Here is an 18,156-nt window from a genome sequence, read left to right as displayed (position 1 = left end):
GCAGCAATATTTCTATAATTTAGTTCTGACAACAATACTGCATAGTTATCGCAACTTCTAGATTTTGTAAGAGTTCATATGTTCATAGCTTTTCATATTTGCATTACCATGAAAAAGTATGTCGCAACGATAATCTTCAATTTATCTTACAAATACAAATTTCGAAAATATGTTTGACCTCAAACTACAAAATGAAAAGGATTAAATAGTTGAATAGGATAAAGTAACAGATTCAGTCATTTATTTAACAAACTTACACTGTTATGTTTGAAACAACTGGCGTTTGTGTTTTGCAACATATTTGTCAGACACTGATACTGATAGATGACCTATGTAAACAAGCTATTCTCTATCAGACGTCACATCGCATTCAATACAACAAACAATCTATTATTTGGACAATATGCAATTAGACAAAAGTAATCAGATGATGTTTACATAGGTAAATACACCATATGTAAATGATTTTCGTAGTTCAACATTGATTGTCATATGTTATCACTACAATATTTCTGATTCTGTACACGTCCCTTCTTTCTCGTTGTTTACTTTCGGTTTATGAAAACCGTATGCAGTCAATTTACAAATACAAAATGATGGTAGTCGCTTTAGGTAACCACCTCGGTCGGCATAAAGGACAATCAAGATTGTATAAATATAAGCAACAGTGCACTTTACCGATGTTCGTATCTCATAAATCGGTGCAGAAGACAAAGCAAGACAACAGACAAAACTAAGGGAATCTTATGATCTCAAAAGGGAACAAGACCAGGGTGAACGACTTCCGCAATGCATGTATGGCTTATATCAGAAGGTAACAATTTATTTCCTACATCCATAAGCTATTAATAAAAAAACCTTTCATATGGTCAGAATTTCAAGTTCGGTTTACAAACATGCGTTCCAAATTAAATTATACCTTATCGATACAAAGTAACATTACGAATATTACTGCAACAAACGACTGACTGATATTCTGACTCCGTGTGGACCTGTCTTCGTTCTTACTTCTTAAATCTACATGCTTAGTAAAGACGCAGTAAATACCAACTGTAAAGTCTTTGACCTCGATATGGAACGAATCCACGACTTCGGCCACATCCGAGGCTTGCACGCTACAATCATCGAGGCGTTTGGATTAAACTTATACCTTAATAATAAGCCAAATATAAGGTATAGAAAAGTTATGTGAGTGTCTAAAATCAAGTCTTTCCCACTAACTTGCTTTATAATGTGTAATTTCTCTTGCTTGATTAATGAGAATTTTCAACTAGATGATCTAAAAGTTCTACTTAAAACTCTTGCAATTGATAAGTTGAAGAAATATATAGTCATGTAATGAATTGTTATTGCAAGCTCTTCGGATATTTTTTTTCGATTTATCTCAATAATTCTATTTCTTATCCAGGTTTATGTTGTAAGATAAGGTCAGAGATTTAATAAGCTGGTTAAGACGGCATATTGATTGTAATAAAATTCTTGAAGATTTTCACATCTTACATGATTTCTGAGGCAATTGATCAAGTGTATACATTATATTTATTTTATAGAAAATTTCAGCTCTGTATGAAAACAGAGGGAGACGATACCAAAAACAATTATAAAACTTAAGCCAAAGGAAAGCAGACAGTAGTACCAGTAATCATTAAACAGAAAATACAAGGTTGATAGAATAAGTGATAAATTGTCTGCGCAGCTTCTAGCAACCACTTGCGACATTGCACTGTACGTCGCGACCTACTTATGTCATAACCTTACTTAACATCAGAAGTGTCATATGTTCATGTAAATAACGAAGAAGTACAAGGTAGGTATATGGATCTACAACTATTAATTAAGCAAAAACTATAACATGATATAATGACAGGATGTCAAAGCATATCCACAAGGAACCGTAACACAACTGTAACGTACTGGTGTCGGTTTTACTACAGCCAACGGAAACTATTAATTAGCTTAAAAATAATATTTAACGAACGTATTAATGCATTTATCTAAATACCAGACGTAATGAGAATGATTGAAATGTACCGCAGACCATCAAGGAAAATAAACTATTAACTTGCATTTACATAAGACCAATTACATTTCGACACATTAAAACTGAAGCAGTCATAGTCATGTGACAGTTAAAATATGTGCATACATGCGTTATTACAATATACCATGCAAACAATGTTGTCAATAATCTATGTCTTTGTACGTTGATGGAGAAATGGGAACAATTACTCATAACATTATTCGTGCATTTAGCATATGCCAAATCATAACTGATGATAACCATTCCAATGTTTCTCTTGCGATGCATACATGTACATAGCTAATTGGATTGCTGTTTGGTCAAGATATGTAATAATTACATTAGAATATGTACCGACTGTTTGGGTAATCAATTACAGTGGTATGCCAGGAATACAACATTTGATTCTCCCACGATAATTGGATCTATTCAGCAAGATACATATTTTATATAGGTATCATCATATCTACTAATGATGGCATACATGTGTAATTTTTATCTTTAGTGCAATTAAATGCAAAATACCAACCTTTTTAGTTCCGAGATTAACAATTGAACACGGTAACACAGCTGTTTTACCAACGTAAACAGTTATATTTGTCCTGGTTTCTTTAAATGAAGGTAATATATAACCATTCCATCCAGCAGCCGAAACTGAAATAAAATTACGAAAAGTGAAAACAAAATGGAAACGCAAAATATTATTTACAAGACAAATATTACAGATACCAGGGTTAAATTTTGTACACTAGACGCGCGTTTCGTCAACAGGAAACTCGTCAGTGATGTTCGAATAAAAAACTCCAACAGAGCCAAATAAAGTACAAAGATGAAGAGCATCGAAGACCAAATATTTCAAAAAGGCAATGAGACAACTATTCACCAAGACGATGAAATCAAATAAGACAAAATTATAATCGAAATTGACAAATGGCTAATAGCTTTTGAATAAAAAAAAAGAACCCGGTGAAGGTATATCTAGGTAGATTAATAACTGAAAGTACCCGTATGAGGTCACCATAATTACATTTTGAAAACGTTCAAATGTAACACAATATTATCTCACTGCATACGAACGCTTCTTTCAACGAATCTGCAAGGTACATGAATTTCCTTTTTGTATTTACTTGGAAGTCTGACTTTAAAAGGGTAAGTGACATGTTTTACCAAAGAAAGGTGCAGATGATCATGTGTACATCAGGATAAGCTCCAGATTTGTTATACAATAGAAAAGATGCAATCTCGTTGAAGGGGGAGTACAGTTATTTATTTGTCTGATCAATCGGTCCAATAACCGACTTTGAATTATACTGAGAGTTAACATATGTACAGTAATGAATACCCTTTAAACAGAATTTCAAGATACTGATAAACGCTTACTTATATTTATAGGGTTTGTGTTTATATGATCTGTTATCAAACCCCCATCTCCTAGATATTGCCTTTGTCGCCCATTTTATACCATAAGTTATGTTTATAATAAAATCCCCAAACATGAAATCAAAACTGTTTGTCCCAGTTTCAAACGTTTCAGTTATTATTTTTTTCGCTACAAGCAGTTACTAGTAATCATCAATATTCACAACTGTCTTTATTAACGTTATTTCAGACCACTGATGCCATGTGTTCTAGAAATCTTTGTGGTCTCTTTTAAAAGACATATCAATAGACATCAGCTAGGGACGCCAGTTTAATGGGGTATTGCATTAAAGCAGATAAGAAAGAATAGTGAAATTATACCTGTTTTCAATATAAACGCGGTATCATTAATTGTAATCAAATGGTTTCTTCCAATCTATTTTGATACTTCATTTATTTTCTCGATAATTAAGAGAAGGATTTTCCATAAACTTATAGATTGATCTGCAAATGAACTGCATATCTGAATAACAGTCATCTATAACCTCCATAAAGACATTTTTATTACTCAAAAGAGCTTTTTTTTTCTTTTTAATATGAAATTATATAATCATTAACTCAGTTACAGGTCGCCGTTAGATTAATGTTGGGAAAGAATAGCATACTTCCGTTGTATAGGAATAGGATGACAAACTCGGACATGACAGATGGGAATTATTCTCATGACTAATACAAAAATGGAAAAATGTTGTAGAACAATAATTATTAAATCTAATAATTGCGTAATGATATATTTCTTAATTGAAAACGGTTTCGCTGCAGACACTGCAAGTGCCTGTTTAGCTAGGTGACACGATTCATAAAGACATTATTACACGCTAATACATGTTGCATGATAATCGGATCTAAACAAATGATACGGCGTTTTCAGTGCTATTTCTATAGCATGCAATGTTTTAATAGCTGAATTAAAGTAGATATGGTATAACCGTTGACGAAATAGTATTTCAGTTTTCCAAAACTAATTATTCTCGTTGAATTTCCGACCATATGTTGGACCAAAGGTTTTAATGAAAAACAAATGCTTTAAAATTTCTTTTTTTTTCTTCTCCAAAACACACGGCAAAAAAACCCATCTCGAAATCAACAAGTGGTCTTCAACAAAAGACATGTCTATATGGATTTCACATATACGTCAAAAGATTGCGATTATTTCAGAATTCCAAAAATAACAAAACAAATATATGTAAAATAATTACACAAAGACAGCTTCATATGAGGTTTCTGACTTGGACAGGCTCATAAACTCTTTAAGGGGATTAAACCAGAGTTGTACCTTTCACCCTCCTAATAGTGAGTATATATATGGGAATAAAACTACATGCATGCAAAGAAATTTTGAGGCATGAGTTTTTTATGTATAGTAGTGATTTGGTTCAGTTTGAAAAGGAAAAAAGTTTGTATGTCTGAAGCTGTGAAACTGAATTATAGAACCCTATAACATAAAACTCCATATTTAAAGTGAGTGACGATAGACTTTCTATAATGTTGGTATAATTTTCCAAAAAGTAGTACACTAACCTGTAAAATTCTTTTTTCTTATATCATACATGTGTAGGAGCGATTTTTTTAATTTGCGTTTTTTGTCGAAAACAAATGCACTATGAAATAACTGTGTTCTCGGGTCTATTTCGGAAACAAAATCTATTTGCCACTTTATATTTACAGCATAGTATCCTCCAAAACTAATTGTTCTACATGTAGTTGAATTTGCGACCGATGTTAGACCAAAGTTTTAAATGAAAGACGAATACTTTGAATTTTCTGGTTTTTTCTCTCAAATAAATCCGTCCTTAAAAAGATTCGAAAACCAAAGAAACTTTTACGTACCGGAAAAGTCAGACATTGAAAAGGTTAAGAGCATCAGGTAACCTTACCAATTGACATCTACCGAGAAAGTTATCACATTTTATCTATGCTACGGTAAAATATTATGCCCTATCAATCTGTTTTGATTTTTTAATAGTTAGAAGATATTTGAAGTAGAACATCTTATTTTTTTATATTTAGATGAAATGTCTTGATAAAAAATGAAAGCGATTAATGATATACGCGTCGTATATTGAAGAAATGCAATCTTTGATGATGGTTCCAGATATATTTGAAAGTAAATCTTTTTGTATTTCCAAGCTGATGTTAACTAAGTGCAAAGAATGAACGATAATGTATCTGTCTGTGTGCAATTTATCAATAGGAGTACGCATTTGTGTCATAATGGGAGTATATAAGAATATGTTTCATTTTAAAGCGATATCTGAAAATAATCAAATCTAAAATAAGTTTCTTTAAATTACCTCCGTGATCCCATAAATATAAAATTCCCCAGCTGCATGCTTGTAACTTTAAGTTCTAACAAACATAAGACTGAGAATTTGAAGGTTCAAACTGCTTTTAAAGACCTTTCCGATAAGTTGTACTTTTTTATTTCTACGCCTTGACAGATTTCACCATTATTAGTTGTTCAAAGACACTAAATTAAAGTTCCATTTAAAAACCAGATAGACTAATCATCGTAAGTGTGTCGATTTTTATAGGCAAAATACAAAACCTAGCATGCGTTTAATGGCTCTTATATATATAGCATAATTATACTCGTTCTAAATATGAATGAAATAAGTGCCACTGGATTCTAAATATGAATGAAATAAGAGCCACTGGATTCTAAATATGAATGAAATAAGTGCCACTGGATTCTATATATGAATGAAATAAGTGCCACTGGACTTTGAGTATTGTAAATAAACACAATCGGAATCGCAAAAACAATAAATGCTTCGTCGACAGTGTAAAATAGAAGTAAAAGATACCAGCGGTAAGTTCAAACTCATAAGTCGACAATAAGGTGACAACGCCTTGGCTAAAAGGAAAGAGATAAACAATAGTACTGTACACAACACACAACATAGAAAAAACTAAAAAAATGGACAACCAAAACCCCATGAACAACTTGGGATGATCTCAGGTGCTCTGGAAGGGCAACGTCACGTACTCAACATGTACTTGTCCTGCGACTCCGACGTTATAATCGGTACAGCGAGTCACAGCGATGAATAAGATCTAGACATCTTTGTGTATATTACCATAAATATGTCAAATGTATAAAAGCGATCTCAACTTTGTGGGATCTATCAAAAAGTTAAAATGTTTTGTGTAAAACAAAATGTCATCAAGAGTATAAATATCGTAACTTTATCTAAAAGACAATAAAACAACAAAGTTTTAAACAAGAATGTGTCCATTATCGTCCATAGTAAACTATAATTTTCTATGTTCAGTGGACAGTGAAAATGAGGTAAAACCTCTAATTTAGCATTTAAATTAGAAAGATCATAGCATAGGGAACATATTTACTGGATTGGACACTAACTTAATCAAAAACGACCTCGACAAAAACTTAAACCTGAAGCGGGACAGAAAGACAGACAGATGGACGGACGGACGGACGAACGGTACGACGGACGAATGGACGGTACGACGAGTGGACGTAAAGACGAACGGACGCAAAGACCAGAAAACGTATAATGCCCATGAATGGGTCATAAAAATCCTCGTAAATTGTTATTACTTTTGAAGAAATACATACATCACTAGAAATGGTTGAGAATTTTTTTTTTTTAATTTCCCGAAAAGAAATAAAATACACAAATTGCAGAGATTAATGTGGTTCTTAAAAAGCACCATCACGCTATATTTCAATCGGTCTAATGGTCATATCGACTTATATAGTCTTAATTTTATTCGTAATAATTTATAATCAATATCCGGCGAAAACAGAATAGCAACTTTCAGATATTGTAATTTGTTACTGTCAAAACTAATTTTGCCATCTATTATGATTCATTTTCAAATGAGCTTAATTTTGTTAATAAATCGAATTTAGATAAATCAGGTTCAAACTCTGGACCTCTTCTATCAATAATTTCATAGCCGATTACATTGTTGATCAAAAATGTTCACTTTATTGCAGCCAATTACCCAAAATATCAAAGTAACGGAACACTAAAACATACAATAATATTTGTCTTGTAGATGGAACAGCTGCATCGCAATCTCATTTATCATACGGAACAGTTCAAAATAGGGCTGTATATCAAATTAATAATATTATATTGGCATATAAGGGTGTAAATAAAATGAAAATTGACAGGTTTGATATCATTCTTCAGCTGTCATTTCGGTATGTGCTTCCATCGCAATCTTTGATTTCCATTAAGGATATGAAAACATACGTTAAAGATATTGGAAGAAACGGATTGACGATGAAATGTATTCATAAGAAACTGACATTTCCAAATACATTTCAATAATGTGTTTCTTAATTAGTTTCTTGAAACATAGGCTTGAAATGCAATCGTCAAAATTAAACTGCTGCAGGCAACATTATATCGAAAAAATCTCATAACTTTTTCTTTCAGAGAGGATGTAAAATTCTAAAGTATAATTCAAACAATGATTAGTATGAAATTAGAAAATGATTTAGCCACAGGGTTCATAGTTATTCTATTGAACAATATTAAAAACAAAGACGTAATATGCGTTTCATATATGGAAGTGTTTAACGACCTTGACTGGCCTTTCAGCCCTCGCACGGTCGGTACATGCGTTTCATCTGAGAGGACTTGTCTTTTTAAATAAAGATAAGAACCGCAATATCTTTTTTCATCTATGGTAAGAATCAGAAGCTGCTGATTTCTTATGGTAGAAATAATTCACAAATTACACTTTTAAGAGATAGGGTAAATGAGATGTGTCGCACTTACGCCTACATCAAAGGTTAGTAGAAGTAGCATCTAATCTGTACATTTAGTAGTTCCATGTCTTTTACAGTACTAATTAGCACTTCAAACGCCTGTCTTGTCAACTTACGCCAATCTGACAAGATATATGTCACTCATGTCGTTATCTTAGTATGTCAATTTCGGGACAAATCATCTCAAGTACATTTTAGATTTGTACCTTTAGAAATAGGATAGTAAATACCAAAGGTCTATCGTATAGTAAGTACAGGTGACGCGGAAGTAATATTCTTTGATCTTTTTTGTCTATTCTAGACCGTCAAAAACAGGGAAAAAAACTTCTCATGGATTATCTACCAGGCTTCTTGGTTCAAGCAAGTGACAGAAAGGCTATCGTCGTGATTAATCTTCTGGTCGATGTCAAAAAAAGTTATGGAATAGTTTATAATCTTGTAACTTGCCAAAACATATTGATAAATAAAACTCCCGGGTATATGTAAGCGCTCGATGGTGTATTTCATAGTAAGCACTTTTGATAAATTGTCATTGTTTAACGTCAAGTGGCTAATTTTTCATGTATGTTCATGCCGAGGATACATATAAAATATATATAATAGGTAGGTAGTGTGGAATGTTTGACTGTCGGTGGACTAACGGGATATGGATATGATGGGTAAGGGCATGATACTCTTCTTGTGCGATATCAGATTTATTGTCGCCATTCGAAACGGAAGTTGCATGGTGTCAGTTTATATCACGTAATGTCAAACTGACGCATTTTACACGAGATTCGTACCCATACAACTATAGATGTAGATTGGGGTGGCTTTACACATCTATACTTAGATCATGGAAGTATGATATTGTCAATATAAAACTTCCATGCTTAGACAGAGAAAAAACGATAAATTTCATTAATTTGTTATTTCACATTGTTGACTTAGAGCCTTCAAATGTGTCACTGTATTCTCTTTTTCTTGCATGGAAAGGGTATAATTATTATATTCAATATAATTATTTTTTCAATAAATATTTTCATTGAGTTAACGTTCTTCATTGACAACTTTGTTTTTATCGAAACTGTACAGTATATATAAACTACGATGAATCTCATTTGTAAAAGTTCAGTTAAACGATTTGGTTGCATAGATTTTTTGCATGAAGTACTAAGTATTTTTTATTGATGGTTTTTATCATGAAATGTTTAAATATCGTTATTGTTTTATAACACGATGAAATCATATTTACATATTGAAGTACATGTAATCATGTATTGTGTGAATGACTTGAACATCGATCTAATATTTGAAGGCTCCTATTGTGATGTTATCTAATCTTTTGAAACAACTATCCTCTTTAAGTACATGCTGTTTACTTTTGCATTTATAGAACTTTGACATCTCCGACGGTTTCTAATTTCATCGCCCTAGATCTATCGATTATTTCAAAATTGACTTATTCTTCAATTACAGTCACAGTAGGAAACCTCTAGAGAGCGGTTTACAGATGATGTTCGGGAAACCCCAATTCATAGCTAAATGTTTAGATTACAAAAATATTTAATAAATTAAAGTAAAGTTTTATTGGTTCAGTGATAAAGACAAAATAGGGTGATTGATCTTATTACGTGTGGACATCCAGTCATCCCACCTGGTTTGGTTAGATGATAAGAGATGACAGACTGATAATCTGCAACATGAGCCCTCCACCTAGTCAAATATTGGTATTTAATACATATCATTAATGCTTTATTTGCTTGTTAAAATGGATTAAGTCGAACTTTATGTGCTTAATGACTTTTGAAATTACAGTAAAGTATTTTGTAAAAGGTTGAGCTTATATTAAATTATTTTCGAATTATGGTAGTTATTTTAAATGATATGGTATTATGTTTTTATGGCTGATTATGGTTTGTCATTCTTTGTCGTGTGACTAACCGTTTGGTCTGAATCATTTCAACTCCAGATATTAAGAACAAATAGTTTAATGTTTGATATTAATCAAAGTCTTAGGTGCACATTTTTTTCTGAAATTAATACTGTCAGTGGTATTTACGTAGTAAACATTTTTTTTTAAGGTTGCACAATCACTGACTTAATCAAAACCTCTGAACTTCCTTTTTTTTTTTTAATCACTTCTGAAAAAACATAAACAAACAACAAACACGCATGCTTTGTGATAATAGTATGTAAAATTCAAACAATGTGCAAAAAGTTTAATGTTTTTATTAAATATATCATTCAATCATTATAATGTCAACTTCAGACCAATAAATCATTTCTTTAATTCAAATTGAAAGTTATTACGCACATAATTTGAAAAGACAGTGGAAATTTATTTTCTTTACATATGTACAAAGGTATATTAGAGATATAATTTAACAGTAACGACAACGATATTTGCATGTTTCAAAAATGTATAGGTGTGTCCTCTTTGTTGACAACAACTGAGAAAGAGAACTAAAATGTTGAATCAGGCGCATGTATATTTCACAACAATTATCTATCAATCAACTGTTGTTTTACATTTTCTGGTAATCACGTTTTATTTTGAATTATTTGTCATACTAGTAAATCTGTCTGAAGTTTATAGAGATATACATCAAAGCGCAGTCTGTATGATACACTGAAAGCAGTTTTGACCAACAGAACTGAGGGTACTAAGATAGCCCCTATAGAATCTAGAAAACTATTCTTATAGAAACTACTCTTATAGAATCTAGAAAACTACTCTTATAGAATCTAGAAATCAGGCATTGTCAAAGTTTTCAAAGGATTTTGTATTGTGACAACCGCGAAAGTTTCGGACTTGAGTAAAACAAAATATTTAATGGCAGTGAGCGAAAAAAAAAGACTTGTATGCTACATTTTTTTTAATTGATATAGACTAAATATTTATTCAATTGTTTCCTGCCTATTCGAACAAAAAAACACAACGTAGGTTGGTATGTAAAAATTATTTAATATTCCACATAGATTACAGAAAAATGATTTAGATTTTAAATGTGCTTAACCAAAATGTCCATAAGCATGACTGTGTAAAGTGGACTTGTAACTTTATAGTGGGTAGGAGAGAAAAACCAACAGTATATTTTACCTCTGGCCTATAATAACTTCGGGAACTGACAACTTTCACAGATGTAACCGTCTCCAATAAAGTGACTAGCTATAAACTTATATAAATCCGACAAAGATAGATGTCCAGCTATAGATGTAAATGGATTAGGAAGTCTCTAAGTAATAATGATAAATAGTAGTTGTCATCACCTATTATAGTCTCTATAAGTCAATTGATTTGTCCACCATCCACTCTATTAAATTAACACCTAGATAGATTTACTGTAGTACTTACTTATTTTATATCCAGAGTACGCTATAGATTTACTGTAGTGCTTACTTATTTTATATCTAGAGTACGCTATAGATTTACTGTAGTACTTACTTATTTTATATCTAGAGTACGCTATATATTTACTGTAGAACTTACTTATTTTATATCTAGAGTACGCTTGACTTTTTTTTACGTGTGGTCGGAATAATATTATTTTGCTATATAACCAAAGTAGTATCGAATATTTGATAATGAAGTGAAAGAACGCGTCAACAAAACTCTTTCCTGGCAGAAGATATAATCAGCTAAATTATACTTAAGTCGTGTCAGTCATAAATATTCAGTTTTATCGATGTTTGCTTTGCTTTTATCAACAACTAAAAACATAATTTCTTCAAAAAAATATATAACTTATCACATGTGGGAATAATGATAAATCTATCTACAGATTCGTATATCAATATTCATATTTCGTCAGTCCGTTGGTACTTGATCATATAAGTTCTCGAACACCTCTTGAAAGATAAAGATATTAACAGATTAACTGAATTTAAGGATTATTGTAATCTTTCAGATTATCCTGCTATATACAATTGATATTAGCAAGAAGGTTATATGAGATAACCTCCTTGGTATTAATATATCGAAGAAATATCGAGTCAAAATCAAAATATTTAATACTTCCATGATACAAGTATATAAGGCATATCAACATGTACAATGTTTTTGAAAGAAAGCTAGATTTAGTTTTGATAAGTTAACGCCTTTTCCTCAATATTTTTTATTTGAATTGATAAATATTGAATTGGCAGTGGATTGAACTATATAAAACATAATTTATGTCTTAATTAAAAATCAACAGCATTAAGCTTATATAGTCCTTAAACGGACATGGTAAACAAATAGCCATTATTTATGTATAAAATATTACAGTTAAAATAGTTAATCCTATTTTGTAAGAATAAGGTCATGCTATTACAATCGATTATTACAAAAATAAGGAGATTTGATCATGTTGATATGATTGCCAATGCGACCAATAGCCACCAAAGTTTTACATTATGTTGTTTATTTTATCGCGTTTTTTTTTCAATATTGAAGGTCGTATACTATCATGTATACATGTAGGTGACCCATATTTCTATGTCATTTGGTCTCTTGTGGTGATTTGTTTTATTGACAATCAAACCACATCTTCTCATTTTTATAAAAATAAACAATAATATCCTTTATTATAAAAAAAAAAAACATCTTAAAATATTGATAAAAAAAAATATTTTTTTTACAAATGGAATATTTTAATCTGTTTGCTTTCCTATTTATGATTGAAAGTCGTTTACTTTTTGTCCATGACAGTGGTTATTGTTTCTTTCACCCTCAAGATGTAAACTTGCGTACAATGAATTGGTGTGTTCGAAAGAAGACCAGTCAGATAAAGAAGAGGCAGTTTGACTGCATGCGGGTGGAAAATCACGGAACTTTTAGTTAGACCAGAATTTTGGCCTCGCGTCATTCAACCTATAACTTCCACTCTTTGGATATTTAAGCCAGTATTTTGTCATGCAGTCAAAGACATAATGATATATTAAAACAAATCTGTCGTTTGGTCTTTCGGTCTATGCATGGAAGTAATATTGAATATAATACTTCCATGGTCTATGGTATTCCTTATTTTATATATTTAGTGACTGTTTTGTTCTGATTATATATTTGAAGTTTTGGTTTTTAATGGAAGATTATTTACGACATACGGCTGCAGTTGAAAGAGATTTAAAATATTAAAAGACTTTCATCGAATTCGTGTATTATAAATATATACATATATTATGATATATGATACATTAACATGTACATGTACATGAAAATAATGAAAAGGATATCTTTTTAACACAATAAGTTTATAGAATAAAGGCTTCGTCATTAAAACGTTCATCTCTGTACGTATAAAAGATAATTAGGATAATGGTTCTGTTACCATTTTATTGTTAAGGATGAAAATAATTTTGTCGTTAAAAGTAATTGTATTGAAAATGTTTTATCTTCTTGCGTCAGGCGAATTCGGATGGAAACTTTGGTATTTAGATAGAACCAAAGATACCGTTTTGATTATTGATGCCGAGAAAAAGAATTAGAAAAATATCGATACGTACAGCGTTGTTGAAAAATATGCCAAATGGCTTTTTTAATGAATAATGATGCGGTCAATGAAGTTAATAAAAATGAATAATAGGAGATGTAGTTTAAACGCCAATAAAAAATCAAAGCACAAATAGACCACTGCAGAGGTCGACAAACTTCTTTTATTGATGGACAAGGGTACCTCCAATATATCAACTCTAAATGGCCCTTAGTCTAGACAAGCTGTAAATGACAAATACAAAGACTACGTAGAATCATGGTAGAATCAAGTCTGACAACGTCATAAAATTTCTTCGTAGTTAAAACAACTTCTGGAAACGAAGGTAATCCCTAACATGGTATTATATGGATATAATCTAAAAAAATCTGTCGTTACCATCTAAATCCGCAGACTATTTATCCAAGTATAAAAATGGTTCCAAAAAAAAATTCGGTATTACACACCACAAAATTTTACAACACTATACCGTATCGGCATAGAAAGCTTACATTTACTGAAAACAACTATTCTTTATATGGTAATATAGAAAATACACCGTATTACATGCTCTCTTACAGTTTCGAATAGTGTAAAATAAGACGATCCTTTTGTTTTGTTCTTCATCCCCTGGATAAGTTAAACAATTCTCCCCTAGGCGTTTGCTCTTTCGCCATGACGTTAGGAAAAGTGTACATGTATGGAGTATGAAAAATCTAAATGGCTTATGTAATTGTGAACGAAATTCAAGCAAACACATTCTAAGCAAAAATTAACTATAATCAATACTTTTAAGTATTAATAAATAGTTTTCTTGTATACATGTATGCAGTCAAGTCAGTGAAACCCAATGCCCGAACATCTTTTTTTCGTGGACAATAAACTTTCGTTTACGTTATCGGCACTCATTGTATTTGTCTAAAAGGATATGCCAATACCAGTCTTGAGAATGAATTTCCCTCGCTATACGGCTCGCGAAATTTAACATTCTCTCGACTGGAATTTTTCGCAAATATCCCTCCTTACCATGTTATATCTGTTTATAATAGTTTGCTGTCGTCAGAATTACATTTAAAAATAAAAAGTTTAAAACTTGATGTAAATTGTATGTTACTCCTATACCTTTTTCAGTATTCATTGAGTTTTATTTACACATTTAATGCAATGTAGATAATTAAGCGGATATTTCGCTAAACATATATGCTTTCGTAAGTATGTTCTATACCAAACAACTTTCCAAGTAGATTAAAGTCTAAATAATCGCTTAAGACTTTTATGCAAAGATTGTCGAGGAAGAGATAATAATTACTCAACTCTTTAAGATTCAATTCATGATTTCGACAAATTATGTAATATTTATACTTACCAGAGAAAACAAATGTAAACAATATCGACAGGAGGTAGTTCTTTATCCAACTCTTATATTCAACACGTTTCTTCATTTTTTTAAATCACATTTTGTAAAATGTTTGAATCGTATTTTGTGTCATTTCACTTAAAACTAATTTCCATGTTTAGTAATCCTTTGGAATATCACAGAAAACAGTTTAGCACCGACTCTCTAGAGGTTATATCTGAAAATAACAAAAGTAACAAGTTAATTCAAATTCAATGTATTTTTAACAGATTCGCCTTTCCCTGTTCTGTAATGAAATGAATATAAATTTGCCGATAAACCATATATAGCATAAATAGTTATCGCCTTCTTCATATTCGCAACACTGCACCTACGAAATAGTATTTTTTGAAATAAAGATAAATTCAGTTATATTCAAATTTAAAGATGAGAAAATGATGAATTTTGTATTGATTTCTTAATCATTTTATTACCTTCATTTTAGAGACGTCAGTCCAGTCTCATTACAGTTTAAACGTAAAATGTTAATCGAAGGCAGAATTCTATTAATTACCTCGCTGTAATTATCGATACAATGCTTTATAGGTGCAGATCGAAGCCTAAGGTATAATACGCCCCATCAACGCTATTCAATGCAGTAACCGAAGATACAGAACGCAATGGGCGGTCAGGTTGTGATCAAAGGTCTACACGTAACACAATGTAAACGATTCTCTCTATGCTTACACAAGGGGGCCAGAGGTTACAGAAAAGCTTCCGTTAGATAGAAAATTAAACACAAAATAAAAGTCTTTCTTTGTTATTCTAATACCTGTCAATAAAACGTATCGGTTCATTTAAGTATAACTTTGGATTAATTTAAACAAGTGAGTTTACACAGTGTTCCTTGTTCAATATTGCGTAAGTCCACAACTAAACAAATTGATTTTTTCTATGAAAAAATATACAACCGTAGGATCGATTTGAAAATGGACTTTGTGAGTATTTTTCATTGATATTTGAAAAAAATATTTTAATTCTTTCAGAGAATTTTGTCTACTCAAAGGTTTGCAATTAGTAATGATTTTGATATTTAATTAAATTTAAACTTTAATAGAAATAATACAAATTATTTAACACGTATTTTTTATGTCTCATTCGTAAGCCGATTTCCTCGTCCTATTTCCATATTAAACAGAACTCGTATTACATTAGAAATTAATTACACCATTTTGGTGTAAATACAGAATGATATGCAATTTTCTATCAATTTTACTATTAACATATGATAATACTTACAATAAAAAGCTAAAAATGTTATATTAAATGTCACTTAGATAATATCCCTTATCACTATGACCTTAGTCCTGTATGAATGAAATCATAATCCTCATGGAATGTAGTTTATACTTTTTACAATTAATCTCTCCTATATACCATTTTCCTGCTCAAGAGGCCGTGAAATAAAAATCCCGCTCACTCCTAATCGCAATCGACAATCAAATACAATCCGAATAATATTATTACTAATATTTAGATCAAACACTACGCAATAATTCGAACAAATATCATAACTATAAATCACAATTGACTTTCAATTTGATGGATTTGCATCAAATATGTTTATTTTTTATTCTATCTTAACCACATATAATCGTTGTACAAACATTACCACAGAACATCTGTAGATGAATGCATGGAATAGGTATACCACTAATAATCTTCAAAAATCTTCTGTATTCATATACGATCTATTTGTGATATAAACAAAATTAGCACTGATTTTCCAAGATGCGAATTTAATATTATTTCACTCCAGTGATTTTCTTGAACATCAAATTGATGAAATGTACTTCTCAAACGAAATCTCATGTTGATGATAAAATTTACATAACTTTGCACAAAAAATATCTCATCGCGGTTATTATATTATGATATTTTATGAACAATTGACAGAATTAACGAATTAAGCTTAATTGATTATTAAATATATAGACTGCATGATGTTTTTTTCCAATAAAAATAATATTCCTACATTTGATTGGTATCACTACGATTCAATTGTTTTTTTCAGTATGTCACAGTTTGCTTTAAAAAAACGCGATGTGTCTGTGGCCATCGAGAAGCTTTTGTCGACTTCCAACAACGTGAACATACTTCTATTAACCCCACATCTGTTTTATATAAACATAAACTTTGTTTATTATTTACAATACGTTAAACGACAAAAAAGCTTTTTGTTCATTTTAGTTGCATTAGATGGTTTATCAAACAAACTTTTATTTTAAGTCCCTTTTATTATATTTATTTAACCACAGACCTTTGAGATTAACAAACACTATTTGGTTACTGAGTAAAGTGCGAAAGACAAATTAGTATTTAATATTTGATTAACACATACATTTGACGAGAGAAAACATTAAATCAAAACTTAAATAGCGAATCCACAAAAATGTACGTAGGTCATACCTATTTAAATTTACTACGTGCTTGTCATATATGTTATATTTTAAACTTAAACGTGATAATAAAAGTTTGTTATTTTCTGCAAACATAATTCAATTCTTAATCGCTACATCAAAGTAAAATGTAAGAATTTAAAATAATAAACGTTAAATGTAAGTAATTCAATTAGAATCATATTCAAAACAGTGTGGTCCTGGTCATTGATTGACGACCTAAATTATCCCATTGACTGGGACAGATTAGGTGAACGTTTGTCGGTAACAATCACTGCTCACTATGCACTTGTTAAAGACACTGAATCTGTGGGGTCACCAAAGGTTCTCAACACCTTAAAAAAGCAATTCGAAAAACGAATCCGGAATAATACGATGTGTTGATTAATATAAATAATATTAATCAAAACATAAAGGTTATTCCTGAATAATTTTTCGAATTATTTATTATTAAAGGCGTTAAGAACCTTTGGTGACCCCACAGTTTAAATTCTATAATAAGTAAGAAGTGAGCAATGGTCGATACAGACAACCGTTCACCTAATCTGTCCATGTCAATGGGATAATTTAGGTCGTCAAGCAATGACCAGGACCTTACTGTTTTGAATATGATTCTATACCAGATATACCAACCAATATGTGATACACCCATGGGAATGTTAGATCGATTGGGTGTATTTAATATACACCACGATATTATGGTTTATGAAAATAGAATGATTAATACAATTGCGAATGTG

General features: G+C 31.0%; 1 protein-coding gene across 8 annotated transcripts in view; it reads right to left on the bottom strand.

Moving 5' to 3' along the window:
• LOC134715980 (immunoglobulin superfamily DCC subclass member 3-like) overlaps positions 1-18,156 on the bottom strand; it is a 42,203-nt gene that overhangs the window by 11,818 nt on the left and 12,229 nt on the right. For 2 of the 8 annotated variants that reach the window (XM_063578608.1, XM_063578609.1), the window contains exons 1-3: positions 15,452-15,770; positions 14,988-15,195; positions 2,550-2,674 (exon numbers count right to left, since the gene is read on the bottom strand). In XM_063578608.1, coding sequence (XP_063434678.1) covers positions 2,550-2,674; positions 14,988-15,063 — 201 coding nt within the window. In that variant the 5' untranslated portion in view covers positions 15,064-15,195; positions 15,452-15,770. Of the gene's footprint in view, positions 1-2,549; positions 2,675-14,987; positions 15,196-15,451; positions 15,791-16,256; positions 16,666-18,156 lie in introns of those variants that run through there. The other 6 variants (XM_063578605.1, XM_063578607.1, XM_063578604.1 and 3 more) reach the window with 5 other exon arrangements.

The sequence above is a fragment of the Mytilus trossulus genome, chromosome 4 (assembly GCF_036588685.1).
Source record: "Mytilus trossulus isolate FHL-02 chromosome 4, PNRI_Mtr1.1.1.hap1, whole genome shotgun sequence".
Taxonomy (NCBI): domain Eukaryota; kingdom Metazoa; phylum Mollusca; class Bivalvia; order Mytilida; family Mytilidae; genus Mytilus; species Mytilus trossulus.
Note: the sequence above shows the minus strand (reverse complement) of the source record. Positions and strands in the feature narration are given on the sequence as shown.